The 27352-nt window shown below is 36.1% G+C and overlaps 1 protein-coding gene across 17 annotated transcripts in view; it reads left to right on the plus strand.

The window, feature by feature from the left end:
• myo18ab (myosin XVIIIA b) overlaps positions 1–27352 on the plus strand; it is a 219893-nt gene that overhangs the window by 170300 nt on the left and 22241 nt on the right. For all 17 annotated transcript variants that reach the window (XM_069911043.1, XM_069911055.1, XM_069911042.1 and 14 more), the window contains 7 exons: positions 80–190; positions 4332–4436; positions 6237–6383; positions 16733–16846; positions 18278–18394; positions 19150–19233; positions 21275–21412. In XM_069911043.1, the coding sequence (XP_069767144.1) occupies positions 80–190; positions 4332–4436; positions 6237–6383; positions 16733–16846; positions 18278–18394; positions 19150–19233; positions 21275–21412 (816 nt within the window). The remainder of the gene's footprint in view (positions 1–79; positions 191–4331; positions 4437–6236; positions 6384–16732; positions 16847–18277; positions 18395–19149; positions 19234–21274; positions 21413–27352) is intronic.

Consider the following 27352-nt stretch of genomic DNA (forward strand, 5'->3'; position numbering starts at 1 on the left):
TTGCTCGTGTTCTTTGGTCATTCATTTTTAGGTCAGTTCACTTTTCCCAGAGTACAATAATTTTCTTGCTCAAATTCAGGCCAAGCTTCGACTAGAAATGGAAATGGAAAGACATAGACAAACTCAGGCAAAGGAAATTGAGAGCAAAGAAGAGGAAGTGGAAGAAATTAGGCAATCTTGCCAGAAGAAGGTCAGTTTTATTTTGTGGCAAAAGAATATTGATGTTAAATTATTAGCATTTGAAAATCAAATCTTAGGTACACCACTTGCAATTTTTATTGCGTAACATGAAAATATAATGTTAAAATTAACATGAGTATTTGCAGCAATCCGACTTTTCTATTTACAATCATTGTTGATAAAATTGGGGATTCCACACAAGTTAATTATGTTATTCCATGAAGGGACATTTATTACGGTTCTGACAAAATTTTTTTGGCATCGAACATGAAACTTCATATTGATTATTATATTCCTCAAAACCACCTGAATGTAAAGATCATCTTCCTTTCTATACATATATAGTTTTTAAAAGTCAATATTTTGGTGTGTGACACTGACCATTATCCTAATAAGCAACTGAGTTGCTTTATGGTACACATTTCAAACGATTTGAAACGAGAAGATAAATTTGAAAACTGCGGAGTCAGGAAAAAATGTCTATTTCTGTGTTACCATGTTATCCTCTTCATTGGATTATACACCTTGCACCTTGTGATGAGATTTTGTGTCAGCAATAGTCCCAAATATTTAATCCTTTGTAAACTGGTCAAACAACTTTTGCATAAGGGAACTCACTTTCTTAGTATGTTCTCAGTTTTTTTAAAATCTTCATTAAAAACAACCTAATAATTTGCTTCTTCTCTGCATTTCATCGTTTTGACATTTTTTTTCTGTTTTCACTCAGCCTCTCTGTCACTGCTTTCATTAACCTATGAACTTGATGACTCGAGCTATATCGGTTTCCCCATAACAAATCTAGCAGCATCTTGTTAGTAATACTCCTTATCATCTATCTTCAACTTGTAGCTAGTTTGGTTTCCATCTTTTCCAGCTCAGTTGAAGAGTTTTGGACCTTAAGTGTTAACTCCGACTCTCTTCCAACAGATTCCACAGTGCTTCCAGCATTTTCTGTGTTTTTATCTATTAGCCAATATTCAGAATGATTTTCTATACTTAAGTATTTATGCTCCATCCTTGATTCTACTATATTTTCTTAAGTACTTATTGTATCCAAAATTGATATCCACTTTTCCTTCAATTCCTCCAGTTTCATTTCCAGCTCTGTTTTTGGACAATGTTTTTATTCACGAAGTATTCACGACTCTGACAGCCCTTCTCACTCCTTTAGATCCATCTGGATCCTTTAGGACAGTTGACAAATCTATTTCCTTTTCATGTGCACAGCTGGATGTTATCCTTGTGTTATCATACCCTTATTTATTAAATTGTTTTCTGAGAATTGCCTACAATAATTTTGCATTGCACTTCCATACTTATGCTCTGGAATTCCTAAAACATCTATTTAAAGTGCCTTTCAATTTCAATTTTTTCTCATTTGACTACCCTTTGTAAATATCATCTCATATTCCAGAGGTACATCAAAGTCACAAAGCTGTTTTCTTTCAAATCGCTTTTGAAAAAGCTTCATGGTCACCAATTATTTGCATTCGAATCAGATAAACTAACACAAGAGTGGATTTACCCAAAGATGCTGGAGGAACTCAGCAGGTCATGCTGTATACGTAGGAAGTAAATGGTAACCAACATTTTGGCCTTGAGCTCATTAAGGTTTGGGCATAAAGCACACAGGCACCTGAATAAAAAGGTTGGAAGGAGAGGAGGTCCCGTCTTAAATCAATCTACAAACTTTCAAGCCTTTAGTCTTTCTGTTGGCTCAGTTTTATTTACTCAATGAAGCACAGTTCCAACAACTCGCCCTGTTTAGCGCACTTTCTCTCAGTTATGGAACAACAAAGAATAGAGGGTGGAGAAACAGACAGCTTCATTTAAACTCCATTTAAGCCTCCTCCTCGATTTATCATAATCTTAAAAATTAATAATTTGTTCATTTCTGTTAGGCATGTACAATGTAGCTTAGACCAGAAAAAAGAAGTGAGAATAAAATGGGTAAAGAAGCTGCCTCAGAATTCCATACTGAATTTCTTGGTATCTTGTCTTGAAGTCCTCTCATAATACTCTTCCAGAGAAGAGGAAATGTCTACTCTGTGTCTGCTCTATCAAAACACTTCATAATTTTAAAGCCTATGTTAGATCAGTTCTCAGTCTTCCCTTCAGAAAATATATTTATAATGTTATGGGCCCAGAGGCCCCCAAAACCCAGCAGCAATAGAAATTCACCAAGACAGATGGTTACTTCAACAAAAGTTGCTTTTAATTATCTTTAAACATGAAAACAGGATCAAACTTATTAGTATTAACTTAACCCCCTTCTAATTCTAAGCGCACATGAATGTAGTGTGTGAATAAGTTCAGAAAAGTTCTCACTTCTTGCTCCAAGTTTACTGGTTGCAGGCAATTCTTATACATTTATGAATTTCACCAGGCTTTGGTGCTTGAAAGGTAAACGGAAGGTTCTTGTCGGTTTTCAGAGAGAGATTTGTTGCTCGTTGGACACCCACAACTGATTCCTTCTGATCAGCCACTTCAGTGCCTTGCCGAAGAAATTTGCCCCATCAGGGTTTTCCAGATTATAACCTTTTTCTTTCAGGTCATCACAGAGTTCCTTTTTTCCCCTTTTTCTGTAGGCAAATATCCACTTCACTGAATCTTGAATGGAGAAGACAGAAATTCTGATTTGCACCAGGCTTAAATACACAAGTTGAGTGTGATCTAATTGACAACAATGCCTCAGCCATTTATTTGATGGCAACTTGACTTGAATTCTCAATTCAACTAATCTCTGATCTTCTCTTTCTCCCATTTTGTCACTTTCAGAGACCATTTTCTAGAACTGATCTTCAGTCACTGAAAGTTCGTTTTCAATGACAGCCTTTGGTTAAGTCGAACCAGACATTCCCATTACCACTGCAGTAATTGTAGAATACGCCTTGATGTTAAACTATGATTTTTGCATACATTCCAAGAGCTTAATTGGCTGAAATTTGCTTTGAAAACCTAGAGTTTAAGGAAGGTATTATTAATAAATGTTTTTTTAAAGGAGATTAGCAATTACATTTAAAAATACCATTCTGAGCACACACCCATCATAATCACACCCACTGTAACATAAAGGTGGTACCCTTGGTTAAAAATTGTGGCATATTAATCTTCGAGGCAATCCTGAATGGATGTTTGAAAATTGTGTTTTGACTTTTCATTTATTCCAATCAATCATGCGATGTTTTTTTTCTTTAATTGTGAATATTATTCATATGATTTACGAGAAAACTAATATAAGGTGGCCAATAAGATTTTTTGTCATAAGAACTGTTCAACTTCTAGTGGATAGAGTACCTTTTCTTTCTTTTGCTTGGCTTCGCGGACGAAGATTTATGGAGGGGGTAAAAAGTCCACGTCAGCTGCAGGCTCGTTTGTGGCTGACAAGTCCGATGCGGGACAGGCAGACACGATTGCAGCGGTTGCAGGGGAAAATTGGTGGGTTGGGGTTGGGTGTTGGGTTTTTCCTCCTTTGCCTTTTGTCAGTGAGGTAGGCTCTGCGGTCTTCTTCAAAGGAGGTTGCTGCCCGCCAAACTGTGAGGCGCCAAGATGCACGGTTTGAGGCGATATCAGCCCACTGGCGGTGGTCAATGTGGCAGGCACCAAGAGATTTCTTTAGGCAGTCCTTGTACCTTTTCTTTGGTGCACCTCTGTCACGGTGGCCAGTGGAGAGCTCGCCATATAACACGATCTTGGGAAGGCGATGGTCCTCCATTCTGGAGACGTGACCCATCCAGCGCAGCTGGATCTTCAGCAGTGTGGACTCGATGCTGTCGACCTCTGCCATCTCGAGTACTTTGACGTTAGGGATGTAAGCGCTCCAATGGATGTTGAGGATGGAGCGGAGACAACGCTGGTGGAAGCGTTCTAGGAGCCGTAGGTGGTGCCGGTAGAGGACCCATGATTCGGAGCCGAACAGGAGTGTGGTAACATTAAATCATCTGAGTGGCTGATTTGCAATTTTTCAATATTTGATAGCAGTATTAAGAATCAATTGCCTCTAGGATAGAGTACAATTAACAGTAAAATGTAAATTTAATTTTAGCAGTTTTTGTGATTGTTTACATGTGGGCTTTATACATTAATAAAAATAAATTCTTATTGAAATATGTTATTAAATTTATATTCTATATCTTTTTTTATTTTTTCAGTTAAAACAATTTGAGCTGCAATTAGAAGAAGAATATGATGATAAACAGAAAATTCTGAGAGAGAAGAGAGATCTGGAAAACAAACTGACTGTAGTCAGTGAAAAGGTAACATTAAATCATCTGAGTGGCTGATTTGCAATTTTTCAATATTTGATAGCAGTATTAAGAATCAATTGCCTCTAGGATCTAAAGATTAGTTAGACTATAAAATTAAGAGCCACTAAAGCTTAAAGTCAATAATGTAAAACAATTTTCATACCCCTGGAGTGCAGATACATGACAATGATTATTTGAGTTAGAAGGCTCGTTTTTTTTGTGCATGCTCTCTGTAATTCTGCTTGAAAGCATCAGTACTTTCGCTATAGCATTTGGAGAAAAGATACCACTCAGAAAATATGCAGTATAACTGGTAAGGTTTGGAACAGTGCAGGATTAGGAGCCTGACTGAGTTTCATGGGAGAGCAGGAACACGGGAGGTGAGAAGATTCAGGGGAGGATGGAAAACCTCACCTGTACATCAGTTTCTGAGCTGCTGGGATTTCCAAAGAGTTGGTTAGTGAATTATTGGAGAGTACTGAATGGGGAGATTTTTGTTCTGTTCACTGGTCCTTAGTGGGTCTGAATCTTTGAAACTATAAAATATATATTTAAAAAGTAAGCTTCCCCAGACCCATAAAACATTGCACTAAGAAGAAAATAGCACAAGAAAAAGGACTCCAAGTAATTTGGCCACTCATTTGTTCCATTTCGTGGGATTAGATCTTATTTAATTAGTTCTGCGATGGTTTATCTTAACACATGATTCTCCTGACGTTGAAAGTCAATCTGTTCCAGCTTTAAATATTTTCATTGGTTTCATCTCCACAGTTGCATGGGAGAGAAAATTTTATCTTTTCACAACCCTCTAAGAAAAGAAGAGTCCATCTTAAATAGGCAATAGCTTAATGTGAAATTATGCCCATTAGTTCAATTTTCCTCACAAAGAAACTATAATCTGTTAAGGCCCCCAGAATAATGTAGATAAAATCACCTGTATTACTTCTGAATTCCATTAAATTTAGACAACTCCCTCCTGCAGGAATGAACCTAGTGAACCTTGTTTGAACTGCTTCCACTGAAAGTAAATTTCCTGATAAATAACTAGTCGAAAACCATAAGAAGTCTCATGGTTTGGTCTTGCCAATGCCTGTCATGGCAATAGCAAGGCACCCAGCCTTTGGAACAAAAGTAGGTCTGAGGGAAGGTAGAGTTAGTTCCCACGAGAGAATGGGATCTAGTGTGATAACAGCCTGGCTTCATTTTTCCAAAACACTTCTTCATAAATCCATGAAAAAAAAAACTGGATTTGATTTATTGAGATGTCTTTTGATACACCATACCATGCCCAATTCTGTGCTAAAAACGAAAACTGGGTATCTGTGCATATCATAAAAACATGATTTGCATATTAAAGGAGTTCAAATATCTGGACACAGTGGTTATCCAATAGTAAGTAGATCTGGAGAAGGTGGGACAGCTACTTTATCCTGGAAAACAAGGTAAAGCACTCCATAATATTTTGGGTAATTTCTGTCCTCTTTCACCAGACCGGAAGGTGCAATTTTCCCCTTTGTACACACATGCTACATTTATAATAACCTTTCTTGGAGTGGGACATTGATGAGGCAAACCAACTCATTTTATAGATTAGTATCAAAAGTTAAATGACATTTGGAAGTTCCAAAATACCATATTATTGAAAAAAACAAAGCAATTATAATACATTTTGAGAAAATGTTATCACTGGTATAAAACTATGAATAAAACAGTGAAATTAAGATGAAATTGTATTGATCAGACTGGCATTCTTAGCGAGATACGAGAAGTTTTAATCTAGGATTTTGCTGGCTTTTTAAAAAAAAATAGGTCAATGAAAGAGATTTTGAAACTGAAAAGAGACTACGTAAGGATCTCCGTCGTACAAAAGCTCTTCTGGCAGATGCCCAAATAATGTTGGATCACTTCAAAAATAATGCACCCAGCAAACGGGAAATTGCACAGTTGAAAAATCAGGTAATGCTTTCTAGTCTTGTTCATTATTTAAATTACAGTTTCTTAAAATGACCATGTATTCCAATCAAATTCCTCTGATGTAGGTGTGTAGATTCAAGAGAAAATGTATTTAATAATACAATGAAATTTCAAATATGTATAAATTCAACAGTCTATAACAGTGAAAATCACAGCAGACTAAAGGAGATTTAAAAGAGTAAAACATTAATTATAATTTCCACTAATCTTAGATAAAGCAATTGACCAAAAATTTACAGGGAATTAATATTATCACTCTATTGAAAAAAGGATGCAAGCAGCCCAATATCTCAGCATCTTTCGGCGTTGCAGACAAATTGTGAACAATTCAGTTAGCCTTGCGGTGAGATTTCATCATTTCCACCCCAATCTAGTCTTCAGAAAGTCTGAGAGAAGACTTTATTTTCATAATTTAGCAATCCAGTTCAGCTGTCAGCTAAATTCAATCTAATATCTATGTAAACCTTGCAAAGTAGAAACCAAAACTGATTTTGTGAACTGGCCGCAGCTTGCTCAATTATGCAAGATAAACAATTGGGACACGATCCCACCATTTTAGTTTCTCCCGCTTGAAAATGCTCAACCAGTGATTTTAATAAGCTATTCAGCAAAACCTCCATATTCAGCTCTATAAGCACATTGACATTTAAATAATAATTCACATTTTCACTTAATTCTACTTTGATTTACCTAGTGAAGATGTATCCCAACTATCTCACTATCTCCTTGCTTAAAGGCTTAACTTATCTTGGTCTCTTTATTGATTTAGTTAGCATTGTTGGCTAAATTTGGAATTATGAATATGCTATCTCATCTTTGAACAACGTGTGTCCTTTGAATTATTTGTAGAAGTTATAAGTAGTGGCCATGGTCATTGGCTATTTCTGACAACTGACTTCCTTTGCTGTGCCATATGTCATTTGAACATCTCGTATATCCCAGCTGTGCGCAGCAAATGCATCGGTAGGTTTAGTCCCTTGTTGAAGTTCAAACTTCAGATGATCCTTCTAAATCAATAGACTTATTCCTGCCTTTTGTCTCCAAATTGTGTGGCAATTAACATTTGCACATTCTGTCACTGCCATCATGGCTCCATGATGTAACAGTGGCATCTAGAAATATCTAAAAAAAACACAAATCATTACTAAAATAGACAATTAGTAGGTTTAAAAGAATACAGGAAGTAACTATCTGCAACACTTGTTAAAAGAAAAAACTAAATTAATATTTGTTGTCAATCAAATTAAATTTCTGGTTAGTCATGAATTTGATAGTTATGCTTCTTTGGAGAGGCAGTCCTTGTCTTATTAGCCCAAGGTAGAATTTTGTTCAGATACTACCACATTAAGGCATTAGCTTCTTTATAACCTTTATAATCGCGATCATGTTTAAACACTATTAATGGCATCATTGCAATAAACCAAATTTAAGGAGTCAAAGTTTACAAAAAATGTGATTTTTTTTTTACATTTAAAAGTTCCATTACCACAATTAAGCCTCCAGTTATTTCGCAAATATTTTTAACTAATTTACAATTGTATATTTTTTGTTAGTGTAGTTCATTCAGTTCTTGGGATAACCTATTATTCTTGTCATGAATGCAATCAGAAAAATAGCCTTTAAGTGTTTGTCGAGCTTGACAAAAAATGCTTGTTTTTGTACTGAATGCAAACACTATTCTAATTTTACTTTATCTTGCTAGCCATCGACATCATATTTTTTAGTGATTCATTTTAAAAAGATCATGAAAAAAACTATGTACTTGATATTTTATAGATACATGAGGAAAAAAATTTATTGAATTAACACACACGTCAAACTCTGGCCGCGGGCCAAATTTGGTCCGCGATATAATTATATTTGGCCTGCAAGATCATTTCAAAAATGTATTGGAGGTGGCCCGCCCTGCAGCGAGAACCGATGCTGTTTTTTGGTAATGTCACCCCCACCATCCTCCCCCTTCATTGCACATCCTTTCCCATCGTAACATGAGAAATTGTAACACGAGAAGTCTGTCGATGTCATCAGCCGGCAAGCCAGTTGGAAGGCTCCCCGCACAACCAGTCACTTCTCCCACCTGTCGAGCGGTGCGGCGGATTGGCGAGCACCTGTGATTTCCTGTCGGCGCGACGGACATGGCAGGCTGCGCACGGCCCCCGGGCAGCGCGAGCCCCGCGCGACTGGCACCGGACGGCCCTTCCACAGCGCGAGTGCACTTCTCCTGGTCGCCACGGCCTTCAGCGCTTGCACCCGCGTGGACCTCAGGGACGGCTGGTTTGGCCCTGCACGTGAAGAGAGAGATGGTGGCTGTCCGCAAAGGCTGATCGGCAGCGCGCTGGGCCTGAGTGGGTGGGTAAGCAGGGGTGGGCAGAGGGTGTAGGTGAGGAGTAATGGGCAGGGGAAGTTATGGTGGTGCGAGGGGCAGTTAGAGGGAGGGATGAGTAGAAGGAGGAGTGGATAGGGAAGAGGTAAAAGGGGAGGGGCAGGGCGAGTAGGGGAGGGGTGATTAGAGGGTGAGAGACGGGTAGAGGGAGGAACAGGTTGAGGGGAGAGGCAGTAGAGGGGCGTGTATAGGATGGGGTGGGTAGAGGCAGAGTGAGTGGAGTGAGGGGTGAGTAGAGGTTGGGTAAAGGACTGGTCAGGTAGAGGGATGGTGGGTCGAGGGTGAATAGAGGCCTAGAGCCTGAGGAGTGAGCAGGAAATGCTGCCCTGATGCAGGCCAAAATGGACACAGCCTGTGAATGCTGACTACATCTCCACAGGGACCAAATAGGTTTCCCTCAGGTCAAGCAAAGGGTGAACTTGAGCTACCTACTCCTGTCCTGTAACATTATCCTCCTAAAGTTATATCCTAAAGTTTAACATTACATATGTTGAAAGAAGAGAAAACATACAGATGTTGTTGAAAATTTTCAATAAATATTTAGTTCGGCCCTCGACTTAGTCCAAGTTTTTAATTTTGGCCCTCCGTGAATTTGAGTTTGACACTCCTGAATTAACATGATCAACATTCTCTGAAAGTTTGTGCTTAAAATAAAAATTGCCCATTGTTGAAAGAGAAATTCCTTGCTGGAATGCAAGAGTGGCTTTGTGTTCTGCTTCTGAAGTTCAGTTCTGTAATGGAATAGTTTTTACAGATAAATTACATTGCCATTATTATAGCAGGCATTTGCCATTACCAACCTAAGATCAATTCTTAGCCAAAGTACACTGCTACTTTCATTCTAAATAGCTGAAGTAAGTCTGCATTTTCAAAGGATAGGAAAATAAATAAGTTCTTCTGAGAACGTTCCCTTTAGTAGAGCATGCACTACAGAATAAAATAATAAACTTAAGGAAGGGCTAATAATTATCTTGTGGTGCAACATTAATTATAAATTGAAGTTGATGTGAGATTAGAGAGGCCCAGAAAGTGGTTTGAGCACCAGTGATATTGTCTATCAGCAGGTGTGGTGGGACATCACTCAGTTAAGCACTTTTATCCCAGTGGCTGAATGCTGCTTTGTTTAATATTGTAAAATTGGTCCATTCAGATATTTTTTGCTTCCATTGCAACCTCAAAGTCTGGAATTCCAATATAATTTGTTGCTATTAAGAAGGTCTTGTTCATTTTCATAATGATTCATTCCTTTTTTCCCTCCTCTCATCCTGTTTCCTGTAAGGATGCCATTCTTCCAGTTTCTTCACAATATCTGTTCTCAAGATGAGAGCTTCCATTCCAGGACAACTGATGTCCTTTTCCTTTAGGAATGAAGCCTCCCCTCTATTGAGGTTAATAGAGACATATCCTTTATTTCCTCCATTTCTCAGAGTTGTACTCTCATTCCTCCCTCCCTCCAAACAAGTTATTTAATTCCCCCTCTCCTCACCTTTCACCCCAACAGTCCCCATATCCAGAACATTATCATTCATCATTTCCACCACTTGCAACTAGACCCCCCTCCTCCCCACTACTGGCCCCATCTACACCTCCCCACCCCTTTCCGCCTTCTGCAGGAATCACTCCCTCTATGGTTCCCTTGTATAATGATTTATTAATGACATGTATGGAAAAAAAAATTAAATGAGTCCTTGGTGACATACCAAATTTTCGTAAGCTCATCATGAAGTATACGAGCCTTTTTCATGATTGCACCGACATGGAGGCCCCAGGATAGATCTTCCTCATCCCATTTTTCATCCTCCCTTATTCCCCTTTGACTGCCACCTGCTCGTCCACTGCCCCAGTCTTATAAATCAACCATCCAAATAAATGTCTGTCATCCTACACCTCTCCCTCTGTTGCCAGTCTTCTACTGTCCCCTGTCTAACATTTGTCTAATATTCCCACCCTATCCTCATTATACTGCCTATCTTGAGGGATCGATGGGGTCGGGGGGGGGGAACATCATGTGATGACGTAGGGCAAGGACAGAAAATCTGGCTCCTCTGTGAAAAAGTTTTTAAAAAAAAAAAAGTGGAGGAAAGCCAGAAATTCATCAGAATAAATTGTAAACAACCAAAGATACAATGCTGCCAAAGAGAGATAAAGAAGCAGAAGAAATTATAGAGAAGATGGAAGAAAAACAACCAGAGGAAAAAGAAAGGCCTTGGAGAAGAAGCTGGGACCTGTAGTGAAGCCTACTCCCCAAATGAAGAGGGCCTCCTGACTCACCTCGCAGTGAACTGCGGTGTCTGTGCAACAACAGGGATGCCTGGACGAGTCGGGGAAAGGAGCGACCCGACTGCACATGAGAGAGCAGTCAGAAGCAACAGGAGGCCCTGTCAGAGTGGCTTACTAAGCCCTCTAGACAGGCTCCTAGGCAGTCCAAAAGGCTGTCTGAGGAGGGAAAATTATTGGAGCTGGAAGAAAAAGGAGAGGAAGAACAACAACAACAAAGCTCGGAGGAATTGATGGAAGAAGAAGTAGGAGGGGTAAGAAAAAAGTAAAAGCTATCCATAGATTTCAAGGCACACTGGTTATGATTATTGAAGAATTAAAGTTAATAAGTCATGATATTAAGAGATAAGAGGCTGAAGTTAATAAAGTATGTGAAATTGTTAAAGAAATGAAGAAAAAACAGGAAGTGGAAGAAAAAATTCAAAGCATTAATTTGGAAAATCAATTTCTTCAAGAAAATAGATAAAGTGGATGAAGGATTAGAACAAGTGTTGGTGATGAATAAGCAATTGTCTGAAAAAGTAGATTCATTAGAAAATTTTAGTCGAAGAAATAATATTAAGATTATTGGCCTGAAAGAAGGAGAAGATATTAGTGAGTTTTTCAGTGTTGGATTCCTCAGACTTTTGGACAAGGGCATTTTAAAGGAGATACTGAGATCGAGGGACCTCATAGAGTCCTTAGACCTAAACCTCAGCCAGATCAAAAGTCGAGGCCTATTTTGGTCAAATTTCTTCATTCTCAAGTGAGGGGAAAAAAATCTTGGAATTAGCAGCCGAACAGGTTAATGAAAGAAAAGCACCATTGGAATTTAAAGAAAACAAGATGTTCTTTTATCCTGAATTAATGAAGAAGGGAAGAGTTTTAATCCAGTTAAAAATATACTGTGGAAGAAAGGATATACTTTTATTCTGCATAATTCTGCCACTTTGAAAGTATTTGATCAAGGAGGTCCAAGTAGATTTTTATGAATCTGGAACATGCTCAAAAATATGCAGATGGTTTGCCGGATGTGCATCAAGAATTGACCCAAAGAGTGGACACTTGAAGATGGAAAGTGGTGGGAAAAAAACCTGGAAGCAGTTTGAAATATTGCAGAGATGAGTTTAATATGCTGACTGACCGGAGATATGCTGACTGGTTCCTGCCGAACCATGGACGTTATTTTGAGACTTTAGTCGCAACACATAAAATGGAGGGTGGTAGCATTGTCAGAAGGCTTTATGACAATGTTCACGAGGGGGTGTTCTCTTTTCTATTTCTCTCTTTGTTTCCTTTAAGTATTCAATCAAGTACTATCTTTTTTACTGGATTTAATGGTTTTTTTTGTATTTAAGAGGTTGATGAAGAGCCGGGGACTGATGAGGGGGAAATCATGAAAAGGGGGAAAGTGTCACAATTTTCTAATTTTTACAATGAGTAAAGGATTAAAATTTATGTTTTGATGTAAATGAGCTTCAAAACCTTATAAAGAGAAAGAGAGTTTTGATTTATGTTCTAAAAAATTAAAGTACATATTGCTTTTCTACAAGAAACACATTTAATTGAAAAGGAGCATCAAAAATTAAAAAGGAATTGGGTTGGAATGGTAGTAGCATCATATTTTAATACAAAAGCTAGAGGAGTAGTAATTTTGATAAATAAAAATCTTCTAATTAAAATACAAAATACAGTTTTAGACCCATTTAGTCAGATGTATCAATAAATTGTCAATTTTTTTCTGAACAATGGACATTAATGAATATTTATGCACCAAATGTGGATGATTGTAAATTTATACAAGAAACCTTTTTAAATATGGGGGAAGCTAATGAAAATATTTTAGTGGGTGGAGATTTTAATTTTTGTCTCGTCCCTTTATTGGATAGATCTACAAAGAATGTGTTGAAATTTTAAGGCAGCAAAAATAACTGAATTTGGTCGATATTTGGAGAAGGATATATCTGAGAGAAAGGGACTGGTCATTTTATTCTAATAGACATGATTCATATTCTAGAATTGATATGTTTTTATTATCAGCAAGACTTCAAAGTTGGGTACAAATTCAAATTAAGGCAAGGCTTATATCAGATACTTCTCCTTTGTTCTGAGCAATTCTTGGACATTAATGCTCATTCCTTGGATAATTTGTTTTATGGGATGCAATAAAGGCATATATACATGGACACATTATGTTAGAAAGGAGTAAATGCCTCAAATTAATACTTTAGAGGCAGAAATATCAAATCTAGAAAAGGAATTACTAAAAGTCATCAGAAGAAAAAATAATTCTTTTGAATAAAAAGTCACAGTACAACACATTGCAATCTTATAAGAATGGAAAAAAATGATTATGAGAACAGAGATATTATGAATTGGGGGAATGAGCACATAAAGTTTTAGTGTGGCAATTGAAAATGGAACAAGAATCAAAAGTTATTATTGCAATTAGAGATGAGAAAGATCATGTATCCTATAAACCCCAGGATATAAATAATTGTTTTAAGCAATTTATACAAAATTATATAAATCAGAGTCTATACAGGATGATAATAAAATTGATTGATTTTTAACTCGTTAATTTGCCTAAATTAAGTTTAGAAGAACAGAAAATATTAGGATCCTCTTTTACAGTTGAAGAGTTTAGAAGAATGATAGCTTCTTTACAAAATAATAAATCCCCTGGTGAAAATGGAATTATATCAGAATTTTATAAAGAATTTAAAGATGTTCTGATTCCTGAATTTATGAACGTTTTAATACAATTGGAAGAAACTGGAAATTTACCTGATTCTTTTAAGTCAGCAATTATAATGGTAATTCCAAAAACAAGGTCAAGATCCCTTAATGCCATTGTCTTATAAACCAATATCTTTACTTAATGTAGATTATAAGATGGTGGCTTAAATTATTGGCAAATTGGCTGGAATTTTTTTTAACCAAAATTAATTAACAGGGACCAAACAGGATTTATTTTAAAAAAAATTGGCAGACAGTGTAACTAGGTTGATTAGTTCAATTCATCTAGCTCAAAAGAAAGAAAATTTAAGCGTAGCAGTGGCTTTAGATGCAGAAAAGGCATTTGATAGAGTAGAATTTTTAAGACACTTGCTAAATTGGCTTAGGACAAACATTTATAAATTGGATAAAAGCATTATATATTGAACGAAGAACAAGAGTAGTGATAAATGATCTCAGTGTCTGATTATATTAAATTAACAAGATCAACAAGACAAGATTGTTCATTATCATGTATTAGTAATTGAACCATTGACTGAATTAATTAGAACAGACTTGGATTTTAAGGGTATTAAAATAGGGGCTAATGAACATAAAATTAGTTTATTTGCAGATGATATTATTTTTTATTTGACAGACCCGGAAATTCATTAGATAAATTACATATGTAATTCGAACAATTTGGAGCAGTCTCAGGATATACAGTTAATTGGGATAAAAGTGAAATAATGCCATCGACTTTGGTGACTATACACAAAATGTAAATGGCCTGAATGTGGGATAATATATTTGGGAATTAGAATTGTTAACCAGTTAAAGAATCTTTTAAAAATTAATTATGGACCATTGTTTAAGAAAATTGAAGAGGATTTTTAAAAATGGATTGATTTACCAATTACATTAATTGTCTGAGTAAATTGTATTAAAATGAATATGTTTCTATGGGTGCAATATTTATTTCAATCTTTACCCATTGATATTCCTAAAATGTTTTTTAAGAATCTAAATAAAATTATAAAGAAATTCTTGTGGAAAGGCAAGATGTTAAGGATTTCTATGGAAAAATTCACCTGGAGATTTGAATCGGGAAGTCTACAACTTTCAAATTTTGAGTATTATTATAAAGCAGCCCAACTACGATTTATTTCTTTTTTTTGAGGAAGGAGAACGAGTGGCTTGGGTTAATATAGAAATGAATAAAATAGATGAAAAAGAATCTGAAGAATTTCTATATAAATGGAATGAGGTATTATTAACTGGAGAAACAGGCACACCAATATTAAAACATTTGGTCGCATTGTGGCACAAAATATATGTGTTGATGGAATTAAGGGGCATGGATTAGTGAGAATGCCATTGGTGCAAAATAAATTGATCCTGTTTTCGTTGAATAATATAAATTTTATTAACTGGTCAAAAAAATGAATAAAATTTATTAAAGACTGTTATCAAGGCAGATATTTAATGACATTTGAAATTGAAATTGAAAGCTAAATGTGGAATACAAAATAATACAATATCTGGATATTATCAATTAAAGGCTTATCTATGAGAAAGATTAACTACATGCTATTTACTGTTAGAAGATGATGCAATAGAAACAATAAAATCAAATCCAAATACAAAAAAAATTCATATCAGTTATGTATTTTTTACTTTTGAGGAGAGTAAATCTCAGCAAAAGGAGGAAATGGACCTGGCAAAAGCTATAAATCTTAGAAATTGGACACAAATATGTTATGATAGTAGGAAAAATACAATAAATGTTAGATATAGAATGGTGTGATACAATTTCATAATCAGTTATATATTACACCATAAAAGCTTAATAGATTGAAGTTAGATACTTCGGATAAGTGTTTTCGATGTAAACAGGACATGGGTACCTTTTTACATTCTACATGGACGTGCCCCAAATTTAATTTTTTTGGGACTAATTTAATAGATTTCTTCAACAGGTGTTAAACTCCCGTTTGTTTCTTTTGGGGTATATATCAAGGATTAGTCCAAATTTAAAATTAAATTGGTTTCAAAAAGAATTTCTAAAGATTGTGCTGGCAGTTGCCAGGAATTGTTTAGCCCTTTCATGGACATTGGATATGGATTTGGTATTAGATAGATGGCATGGTGAAATGCAAAGTTGTATACCTTTGGAAAAGATTACATATAATTTAAAGAACAAATATTATAGTTTTGTTGGAAAAATTTTAAGTAATTATGTCAATTGGTAGAATTTGGTGTGAATTTTGTCACTCCCCAGCCTCACCTTAATGTATCTCATTTTCTTTTACTTTATTAGATGTTTGTTAGATTTTGATTGTGTTATGTATTGCACAGTAGTGTTTTATTTTACGATAATACTTGATATTTAAAATAATAGTTGTAAGTGTTAGAATAATTAGGTCACAATTTATTCATTAGGTAATATTCAGTATTGTTTAAAAATCTGTCTATTCTTTCTATTTTTCTTTCTTTGTTCTTTTCCTTTTTCTTCTTGGGAGAGGGAGAAAATTATTCTTAAAAAAACCATGTATTGGCTTTGATGCATAGAATGTTTTGGTTGTGTACACCAAAATGAAAACAAGTTTTTCTTCTCACTGATGCTGCTTGAACCATGGAATTTCTTCAGCAGGTTAGAAACTGGAGCAAAGCAGTCTCTTCACTCTCTTATTTTCTTTTTCTCTGATGGCTAATAAAAAGTGTTTAAAAAGCAGAAAATTTTATTAAAAACAAAAATAATTGTTTTCCAATGTCAGTATTTGGGAGAGGCAGAAATGAAATTCAGAAATAAGTTTAAAAATGATTTTAAAAGTGGCAATTTCTGATATCAGGTTTGCAAGTGAATGCAATTTTAAAAAAAAACCTATAACTTTTCCTCTAGCCCTTTTTTTACTTTATGTATTATTACACAACGTTTTTTACTTGGAAGTAAAATATAAAGTATAATTTTCAGCTTGAAGAGTCAGAGTTCACCTGTGCATCAGCTGTTAAAGCTCGAAAATCTATGGAAGTTGAAATGGAAGATCTGCATCTTCAGATTGAAGACATCTCTAAGGCCAAAGTTGCAGTATGTATATTTTTTTTGACAACAAAGTTAATTCACTTAACTTGAGATATCCAGATGAATCCTTAGAAGTTTACTTATTGTTCTGATACTGGGAATGATTGCATGTACTTTAATACAACTTAAATAAAACCAGAATAGCTCTTTGAGGATTATATATTTCAATTAAAATTCCAAAAAATTACAATGAATTTCACTTCAGTTGTTTTGAATATATTACTTTTTAAATATTTTATTTTGACTGTTTACAGACTCAAAAGTAATTTGAACAATCAATACAATCTTTTTAACATTCACAGAACGTACAGTCTGTTTTGTTCCCCCCCTTGCCCACAAACACATAACCATACCAATTATACTTAGTACAAGTAAATGCAAGTGGTGTTCAGAGCCCCCACCAAAAACCTAAAAAAAGACAACCTAATTAACTAAATAACCCAAGTAAGGAATAAAAGAAAAAAACAAACTAAAATAAAACAAACTAAAAAAAAAAGGGCTAAAAATAAAATATGCATGGCGCCTGAGCCATGTTCCATTTCCTTAACTCCAATCCTTTCTCTGCTAAGACAGATTTTTATAATATCCATATTTCATGGGGAGGGGGAGCTAGTTAATCTACATACCCATGTATTTCAGATGTGGCTGCCACACTTTAACAAATATGTCATGTTTCCCCCCCCACCCCGCCTTAGATTGTAGGTGATTTTCTCAGAGGGTATATAATTTTGCATTTCCATATTCCATTGTATAGGGTATTTAATTGGGTGTCGGATTTCCAGGTAACTGTTATACACTTCCTGGCTACCATGAAGTTAATGACTTTATCTTATCAGTAGTTGAGCCACATGGAGTAGTCAGATCTCCTTCTCTTGCTTGTGGTTTATCGTAATTGTATATTGATGACATGCTAGAAATATGTAGAATTCATGTTAGAAGAGGGTCAGATTTGGCTGTCATCTATCCTTATTCCTTTGTTTGCTCCCAATCCCCTGTTGTCTTGCTTGTTACAAAGGGTAAATTATGGTACTTGAGGATACGTGCTATTAAGAAACTACCATTCAGAAACATTTATCTCTTTAACCAAATGAAGATAATAGTTTAATCATATTTAAAGAGCATCGGTGAGTGCACATAGTATGTTCTATTTGGTTTGGTATTTACAATCTCTTAAGCACTGTTTCCAACCTCCCATGGGAAATAAAGCCTCTCTCATCTTGCTCATCTTCTGAAAGCCTGGTTTGAGTGGCACTGGTGAAGGAGCAGTTCTGTTTTCTTCTTAGTTATGTCTGAGGAATGATGAAGGGGCAAGAGTGGGGTGAGAAAAAGCTTTCTGAGTTGATAAATGCAGTCTTAAACTGTTTAGATACATGATATAGTAAGGACAGTGCATCATGCAGGCCATTAAACAGAATTTTATACCACATTCTCCTGAAGCTGGAAGAGCAGCTGAGTCGACTGCAACGTGAAAAAAATGAGCTACAGAGCCGTCTTGAGGAAGACCAAGAAGATATGAATGAACTCATGAAGAAACACAAAGCCATCGTGGCTCAGGTAGGTATTTTTCTGAATGACTATGCTAACTGAACAACCTTTTTCTGGTTTGCAGAGTAGAATTTTAAATACAGTAAAATTTAGAAAAACAATTGATTATTGAAAATGTGACTAATTTTTTCCAACAATGTTAGTGACAGATTACTGTTTTTGATGATCATCTTCAGCAGTTTATCCAAGGCATAGCCAGATCTTTCACTGAAGATTCCCAGCAGAGTAGCTAATAGCAGGCCTATTCCCCGAAAGAGGCTGCAATACAATCTGAAAGAGCAAATTTAATCTAAATTGAGTGCTGGCTGCAGTACAGTAACATTGCTGGTGATCTCTCATGCCATCCAACAGGGTATGTCAGCCTACAGAGTTTTGCAGGTGTTTAGGCTGAGGAATGTATTCCCTCAATAGCACCAGTTTAATTGGTGAAAATGTAAAGGGCCAATAAAATGAATGAGATAAATTATATACCAGGAAAAGGTAAGCTTGTAAGTGTTTTAAATTGCATACTCTATGCATGTGTTCAATCTTTCAACTTTTGCATTTTAAACTTATTTGTTTATTGATTCTGTAACATGTTCCTAATTATACTGAATATTTTTGAATGTTAATACTGATCTTTGGACAACAGAGATTGTGTTTTGTCTCTGAGATAGAATTTTCCAATAAAGTGGCAGACTTTGTCTCTTTTCTGCCCAACATTTTCTAATTAATTCCTGAAAATTTAACTAAGTTCATATTTATGGAACTAAATATTTCTACAGTCATCTCGGGACTTGGGCCAGATTAATGATCTACAGTCACAACTAGATGAAGCTTATAAAGAAAAACAAGAGTTGCAAGAAAAGGTTTGTAATTTATTCTCTTGTCATAATCTACAGTTATAATGCTGCAATACCCAGACAACATTCCGGTGTAGCAAGTGGAAAGTAAAATTCTTGCACCATAAATGGTAGACAATGAGCATCTTCATTAGGGGAAAGTTTTATACACCTATCTTTGACATTCATTGGTATTTAAACCTTCAATGTCCCAAAGGTCACCATTGTCCAGAAACTTAATTGGATCAGCTATATTAATTAATTCCAAGAGCAAATCTGAAACTGAGAATGTTCCACATATTACTTTCCACTTGTTTCACCAAGTCTCTTGCATCATCTCTCTAAGGCAAAAGACAAATCTTTAATGGAATTTTTCCATTTTCCTGAATAAGAACCTTAAATAAGCCAGTCCATTTGATTAGCACCTCTTTCACAATCCAAAATAGTCATTTCCTCCACTACCAGGGAAGTGAATGCAATTTGTACCATCAAAAAATTGCTCTGCATTTTCTTGCCAAGACAACTTAAACCATATTTAACAAATCCTCAACCATTACCTTCAAGAAAAATGATCAATAAACACATTGCAACATTATCCTCTGCTAAGGTTCCATTCTGACTTCGAAAAATATTGCATTGATGGTCTGGACAGTGCCTTGCTCTGCTAATACAATCTGAAAGAGCAAATTTAATCTAAATTGAATATTCATATCTATTTTTTCATCAAAGTCTTATCATCATTCTGAAATGCCCATCAGAGGTTGGTTAGTACATAATTTACCAGTATTTCTCAAGAATGAATAATGAAAATAACTGGACATGAATGGACTTCATTGTGGGAAAATTTAAGTAGTCTAAGGAGAAAACTCACTGCCTCTTCCTCAGAGATGGACAGTAATTTATATCTTTGCATCTTTATCCTTTAAATGAATGAGAAAATATTTTCAAGCAATTAAACTTAAGCAAGTAATAAAATATTTTATAGATTCTCAAGCAAACTGCTATAAATGTGGTTGTAGTAAGTGATCAGAATTTTTCTTGATTAATAAATTAATGTGAGCTGAATAGCCTGTTTTAGTTTAAAAAAAAATCTTGAAGTAGTCAAACTTTTGAAGCTCTGCCAATAAAAGTCGCTTGTTTTTAAGAATAAATTAAAGTAATCTTGCATTGCTTGACATCATATTCACCCTATTCTTAATGTCACAACTCTTTCTGTGAATTTGAGAATGGAGCAGAAAATATTCAAAAAGAGGTTCTCGCTAATCCTTGTTTTGGCACTTCTTGAATTTTCTCTATGAAATGAACCCTGTGCCTCGTCCAACCCAAACTTGGCACAGTATTCAACTTCTTTATACAACCAAAGCTAATTGGTGTATAGTGTATCTTAAAGGTAAGAAATACATAGATTTATTTCACCAAGATAGAATTACCCCTTTCAAATTCTAACTAGAACACAGCATAAATAGACCTGAGTTTCATCTATGGAGTTACTGGGTATGCACAAAAGGCTATCGTCAATTAAATCATGATTACCATTATCAAAAGATAGAACCTTTTTTAAAGAAATATTTTTCTGGGGTTAACAATCTCAAAATGTTTGCTTTAATTCAGTCATTTTCAATATTAAATTTTAGGAAATACTGGGAAACGATTGCGTAAGTCCATATATTAACCAGCCTGTGATGGTTAATCATCTGTAGTTCCTATGGATTGAACATTTCAGAATGATGATAAGACTTTGATGAAAAAATAGAAATGAATATTCAATTTAGATCAAATTTACCCTTTCAGATGATAGAAGTATAAGCGGAGCGAGGCACTGTCAGAATGAGAGACTAATAGTACATGGAACTGCTTCCTGTGCATCATGCTTTGTGCAGCTTCAGTGCACCACTGGTAAAAAGGATGACTTATGAGCCCTTTGTCAGGAGCACAGATTTCTTATTTGTGTGGAATAAGAAAAAAAAATATTCTGCTAACTTCAAATGAATTACAGCATTAGTCATTTTAAATTAGTTTCACTCTTTATACAGTCTGATATTGCTCTTTCCTGTGCAACTTTCTCTAGTTACAAGGATTGCAGAGTCAGCTAGACTTTACAGAGCAATCCATGGTAGATAAATCTTTGGTGAGTAGACAAGAAGCCAAGATTCGTGAACTTGAAACCAAGCTAGAATTTGAGAAGACGCAGGTCAAACGTCTTGAGGTATGTAATTGCAACAAATCTCAGTATTAATTCCTTTGCATTCTACATCTATTAAACACTGAAGCAAAATAATCATGGCAATGAACAGGTTTGTCTCATACTGGCCTTTATTTAAAGGTCCTCTGAGGCATTAATATTTGCAAATTAAATGTAATAATTACAAAATAAAGTACTGTAATTGTTTTCTTAACTAACATGATTTGACAGAAGAAGACTTGTTGTCACAGATCAAATGGATATGCAGGAATGAGGAAGCTTCTATTTGTGGATAAATTGTCAAAAGTGATCAGACATGGTTTGAGGGCAACTAATTAATACATACTATGCAAAAACAGGGTTGTTATGTTGAATCTTTACAAAATCTGAGATTTATTTCAGTGGTTCCAGAGACCAGGGATTTTAAGTACAAAGTTAGAAGAGTCTGGGGGAAAAAAAGGTGGAGAGATATTTAATAGTTTACACAAGATCGTACATGTGTTTATAAAGATTAAATAACTTATTGGGAAATATGAGTAACTTGCTGACTATAAGGCAGGCCTTTTAAAAGGGAATTGTATAAGCAAATAGGACGATGATTTATCAGGCTAGGGAAAGAACAGAAGGGAGCCGCATGGATTGTTCATCGTTTAGGTCAGCAATTCTCAATAGGGGTACTATGGGCCGCCCCTACCACCCCCCCCCCCCCCAACGGCCCCAGCACATTTAAGTAAAATCCCTGTTTTCTTTTCACCTCTATATTTACATATATATTTATACATCAATATATATGTATATATTTTTTTAAATGCAGTCGGTAAGAGAAAAGTACAGAAGAAACCAAAACTTGATTGCTTCACAGGGAAGGGGGCCCATAAACTTTGAGCAGCCTCCTAAATGGACCATAGCCTAAAAAAAAAGACTGAGAATGGCTAATTTAGGAGCTAACATATTGGCATACATAGAACTGGCTGACAGAAAATGGAGTAACTGAAGGAGTATGCACTGGGGCTTTGACTTTTCATTGTTCATCAAAACAACCTAGATGAAGACAATAACAATACAGTTGCTAGCTTTTCTAATGACACAAACGTATGGAAAAAAAGTTGGGAAAAGGATATAAAGAGGCAGAGCAATAAAGGTGCCTTTATTGAATGAATAAAGATAGGTGAAATGAGTTTTATGTGGAAAAATGTGAGATTAATCCATGTTGGAAAAAAGATTAAAACGAGGAATGTAATATAAATGATGAAAGGATGCAGAGGGATGTGTTTGTCCTTATACATATTTGCAAAAGGTGGGTTTGTCAATGCAGCAATTAATTAGAAAAATTACAAGAGTGTTAATTTTTAATGTTAGGAAACAAACAGTTATGCTTCAGGGCATTGGTGAGGCTACATTTGGAGTATCTTGAACAATATTGAGCTCCTTATTTACGCAAGTTTATAAATGCATTGGGGTTCCAATGGATCAGACATACTGTTGGAAACTATAGGGCAAAATGATCTTCATGAATAATCCCTTGCTATATTCCCTTGCTGCCTGTCTCCTACCATTTACTTTGTCCAGCCCCTCACTCCTTTTACTTTCTTACTCCCATCAGAGTGCACCTTCGTCAGCCCTCTGTCCCATCCACTCTTTAGTGTAAGATCTCCTTTCTTTCCCCTCCCTAGTATAACCTGCCAACCCTACGAACCTTTTTATTTGGGCATCTGTTGGTTCTCGCCATTCCTATATAACAATTACAACACAGAAACAGGCCATCTTGGCCCTTCTAGTCCTCAATAAACCAAGTACTCTCCTCTAGTCCCACCTAACCCTCCATTCCCCTCCCATCCATATACCTATCCAATTTTTCCTTAAATGTCAAAATGGACCCTGCCTCCACTACTTCTCCCAGAAGCTCATTCCATACAGCCACCACTCTGAGTGAAGAAGTTCCCCCTCATGTTACTTTGAAACTTTTGCCCTCTTAACTCATGACCTCTTGTTTCATTCTCTCCTACCCTCAAGGGAAAAAATCCTCTCCACATCAACTTTATCTATCCCCCTCATGATCTTAAATACCCTCTATCAAATCCCCTCTCAACCTTCTACGCTCTAAGGAATAAAGACCTACCGTAATTATTCAAGTATAATGTGAAAAATTTTTCCACCCTTTTCCCCTCAAAAATGTGGGGGGGGGGGGGTGGTTGCATTATACACAAGAGTAAAATTTAAAAAAAAATTCTGCAACTCGGGCGGGCTGGTGAGTGGTAGACAGCAGCGTGACTCAGGCGGGCGAGGGGATGGGGGGGTCGTATTACACATGCGGGGGATAAAATTTTTCTCCTTATTTCCCTTCAAAAATGGGGGGGGGGTTGCATTATACACTAATTTTTATGGTAATCAGCTCAATCTTTCTTTGTAATCTAAATTTTGAAACCCAAGTAACATTTTCATAAATCTCTGCACTCTCTACCTTGTTGATATCCTTCCAATAATTCAGTGACCAGAACTGCATACAGTATTCCAAATTTGGCCTCACCAATGTCTTGAATAGTCTCAACATTACCTCCCAACTCCTGTATTCTATGCTTTGATTAATAAAGGCCAGCACACAAAAAGCCTTCTTCACCTCCCTATCCACATGAGATTCTACTTCAGGGAACGATGAACCATTATTCCTAGATCTTTTTTCTCCACTGCATTCTTCAATGCCCTCCCATTTACTAAATGTGTCCTGTTTTGATTATTCCTTCCAAAAAGCACTTCACACCTCAGCTTTAAACTCCATCTGGCATCTTTCAGCCCACTACTCTTCTAAGTAGTCCAAATCCTTTTGAAATTTTTGAAAACCTTCATTATCCACAATTCCACCTATTCTAGTATCATCTGCATATTTACTAATCCAATTTACCCCATCATCCAGATCATTAATGTATATGACAAACAACAACGTACCCAATACAGAACCCTGAAGCAAACCGCTTGTTACCGGCCTCTAGCCTGACAAACAGTTATCCACTGCGACTCTCTGGCATCTCCCTTACGGCCACTGTTGAATCCATTGACTATCTCAAAGTTAATACCTAGCACTTGAACTTTCCGAACTAACCTTTCCTGTGGAACTTTATCAAAGGCCTTTCTGAAGTCCATATAAACATCCATTGCTTTCCCTTCATCAACATTCCCAGTCACCTCTTCACAAAATTCAACAAGATTGGTCAAACATGACCTGCCATGCACAAACCCGTGTTGAGTATTCCTGATCAGACCCTGTCTCTCCTGGTGAAGGATTTTCAGCCTTAAATGTTGACGATCTATTGCTTTCCATGGATGCTGCCTGATGCACTTGTTTACCTCCTTTTCAATACCTCCTCCATTTACAGTACAATTCCAATTACCTGAAATGGCCGGGAGCTGGCGTATATCAGATAAATGTTTTTTTGGAGAACTGGTCATTTTTAAAAAACTGCCCAGTAGCAACAGCAAATCACTTGTAACAGTGTTTAAACAACAACAAACAACAAGGGAAGGCTTTTTAAGCATTAAAATAAGGTTTAATTCTCACAAAAAAAAATGCTGGCTGCCGCCGATCATCGAGGCCCCACTCCTGCTGGGAGACCAAGGTCCCCACTTCCGCCAATGTCCACGATCAGTTCGGCTCCAATAAAATTTTGGATAAATAAGGATTTCTGATTTGTTTTGGATAACCTCATTTATCCAAAATTTAAAAATTTTTTTCAGATAAGTGAGGATTTTGAGAATCCGGTTTTGGGTGATTGGAGTTGTACTGTATATTCACATTGCCTCTATCAATGTACCTCATTTCAAATAATCATAACTTAAAGCTGCTGATTTCTCCTTTCATAAACCATGATTCTTCAAAACTAATTACATTTTCCTTTGGGTTTTCCCTTCCAACAATAAATAGGTCATTAGCACAACAGTAATGAAATAAGAAATATTATGATGCAGGAAGTGACTATTTAGCCCGCTGAATCCATTTGACTCCTTAAGCTTGCTCTTTCCTTCAATAAGATCAATAGCAATTTGATTTGATTATAACCTTGTTACGAGCCCAAAGGACCCCAAAACCCAGCAGCAATAGATATTCACCATGATAAATGGTTACTTAAACAAAAGTTCTTTAAACATGAAAACAGAATCAAACTTTAACTTATCACTATTCACTTAACTAACCCAAATTAGCCCCCTTCTAATTCTAAGCGCATGTGTATGATGCGTGTGTAAATTTAAGAAAAGTTCTTTGGTTCACAGCTCAACCTCACGTCGTATTCTTTCAAGTTCACTGGTTGCAGGCAATTCTTATACTGTGTACTGAATTTAACATGTAAAAAATTCACCAGGGTTTGGTGCTCGCAAGGTCAATATTTACCGCTCAGAAAGGCTCTTTGGAGGTTTGCAGAGAGAGCTTCATTAGTCACCTCAATGTCTTCCTGACAAAACTTGCCCCATCAGGGTTCTCCAGATGATGACCTCTTTCTTTCAGACTACCAGAGATTTCCTTTCTGTTCCTCTTATTCCAAGAGAAACATCAGAGAGATAGGACTTCCAGCCATTCTGGAGCTTTCTGTTTTGGTTTCAACAAGCTTCCTGCTTGCTTCAGCTGTGACTGTTCAGTCTCTCGCTCTCTTCATCTTCCAACTGCTAGAAAGCCCATGTGACTCTCTCACTTACAAAAGCCCCCACCTTCTGCTCCCATCTGTTGCTTTAGGTAAACAAAACCCAGGAGTGACCTTTTTGTGAGCATTATGCAGAAAGATCAGAAGCCTTGTAAAATTGTTCAACACAGACGACCTGTCTCCAGTCGATACGTTTGATGACATCATTTCAATTAGCAGCTACTTGTGAAATGTGCATAGCATTCTCCATAGTTTCTGTAATGTTACTGAATATGAATTCTTCAGTTTTTAAAATGTGTGTATGTATGTAACCTACTCTAATGTTACCAAATTCTCCTAATATTTATCTACATTACAACCTCAACTCCACATTATCATCCTTCTCCAGTAACATTTTCCCTACTGGCTTATCAGGAAGCCCACTGCCTCTGCAGCCAAAGACTTTCAACTCTCAGTGGGGAAAAAAAAATCACTTCAAGGGCTAACCCTTGCGTTTAAACTGGCCTATAGTGTTATGTTCTCTAAAAAAGGGATTGTTGTCTCCATATACACTCTGCTAAGAATGCTCAGGATTGTATGCATTTGACAGGGGCAAGAACAGATTAATTTAAATGTTTATATGAACTCAGTCAACTAGATGTTTTGCCAATATGAAGTTGGTGCAAAGAATGGCTCACTTAATCTTGATAACTTTATTTATAAAATCCTTGTGAAGGAAACATGAACACAGAACTGAGTTTCAACAGCTTTCCAATTCCATGTTTCTAGATGGTGTAAAAAAATTGAAAACACATCAGTGGAGAAATTGTGAATCACGCCTGGGGGTTCACCAGAGGTAACTGATTAAATGTAGGATAGGGTTGCAGGCAATGTTCTTTCTCTGCAGTTTTAGACAAAAATAAAACAGGAGAAACAGTGGTAGTAGAAATGGAGAAGGAGCACTATTAAAAGACAAATGAGTTAATAATAAATTGGAACAGACAGTGAGGCACTGGCATAGGATTGAGGTTCCTGATTTTTTTTCTCACTGCACTCTAAACAAGATAGACAAATCTTCATGGGGACAGATTTTGTAAAGTAGTTGGGAAAAAATTGAAAGCTGAGACAACAGCAGTGAGAAGAGTAGCCAGAGTCAAAAGTGATGTGAATAAATTAAAGCACCTGGATATGGATTTTAGTTTTTGACACAAACATTATAAAGTTTATTTTTAAAAAAAATTGTAATGCCATTTTTCAAAATGTAAGAAGACCATTCCTGCTTTTTTAAAAAAAAAATCTATTTTTGTATTTTCTAAAGGAGTTGGAGATTGGGTGAAAAGACATGTTAATAGCAATT

This window comes from Narcine bancroftii, chromosome 14 (genome assembly GCF_036971445.1).
Source record: "Narcine bancroftii isolate sNarBan1 chromosome 14, sNarBan1.hap1, whole genome shotgun sequence".
NCBI lineage: Eukaryota > Metazoa > Chordata > Chondrichthyes > Torpediniformes > Narcinidae > Narcine > Narcine bancroftii.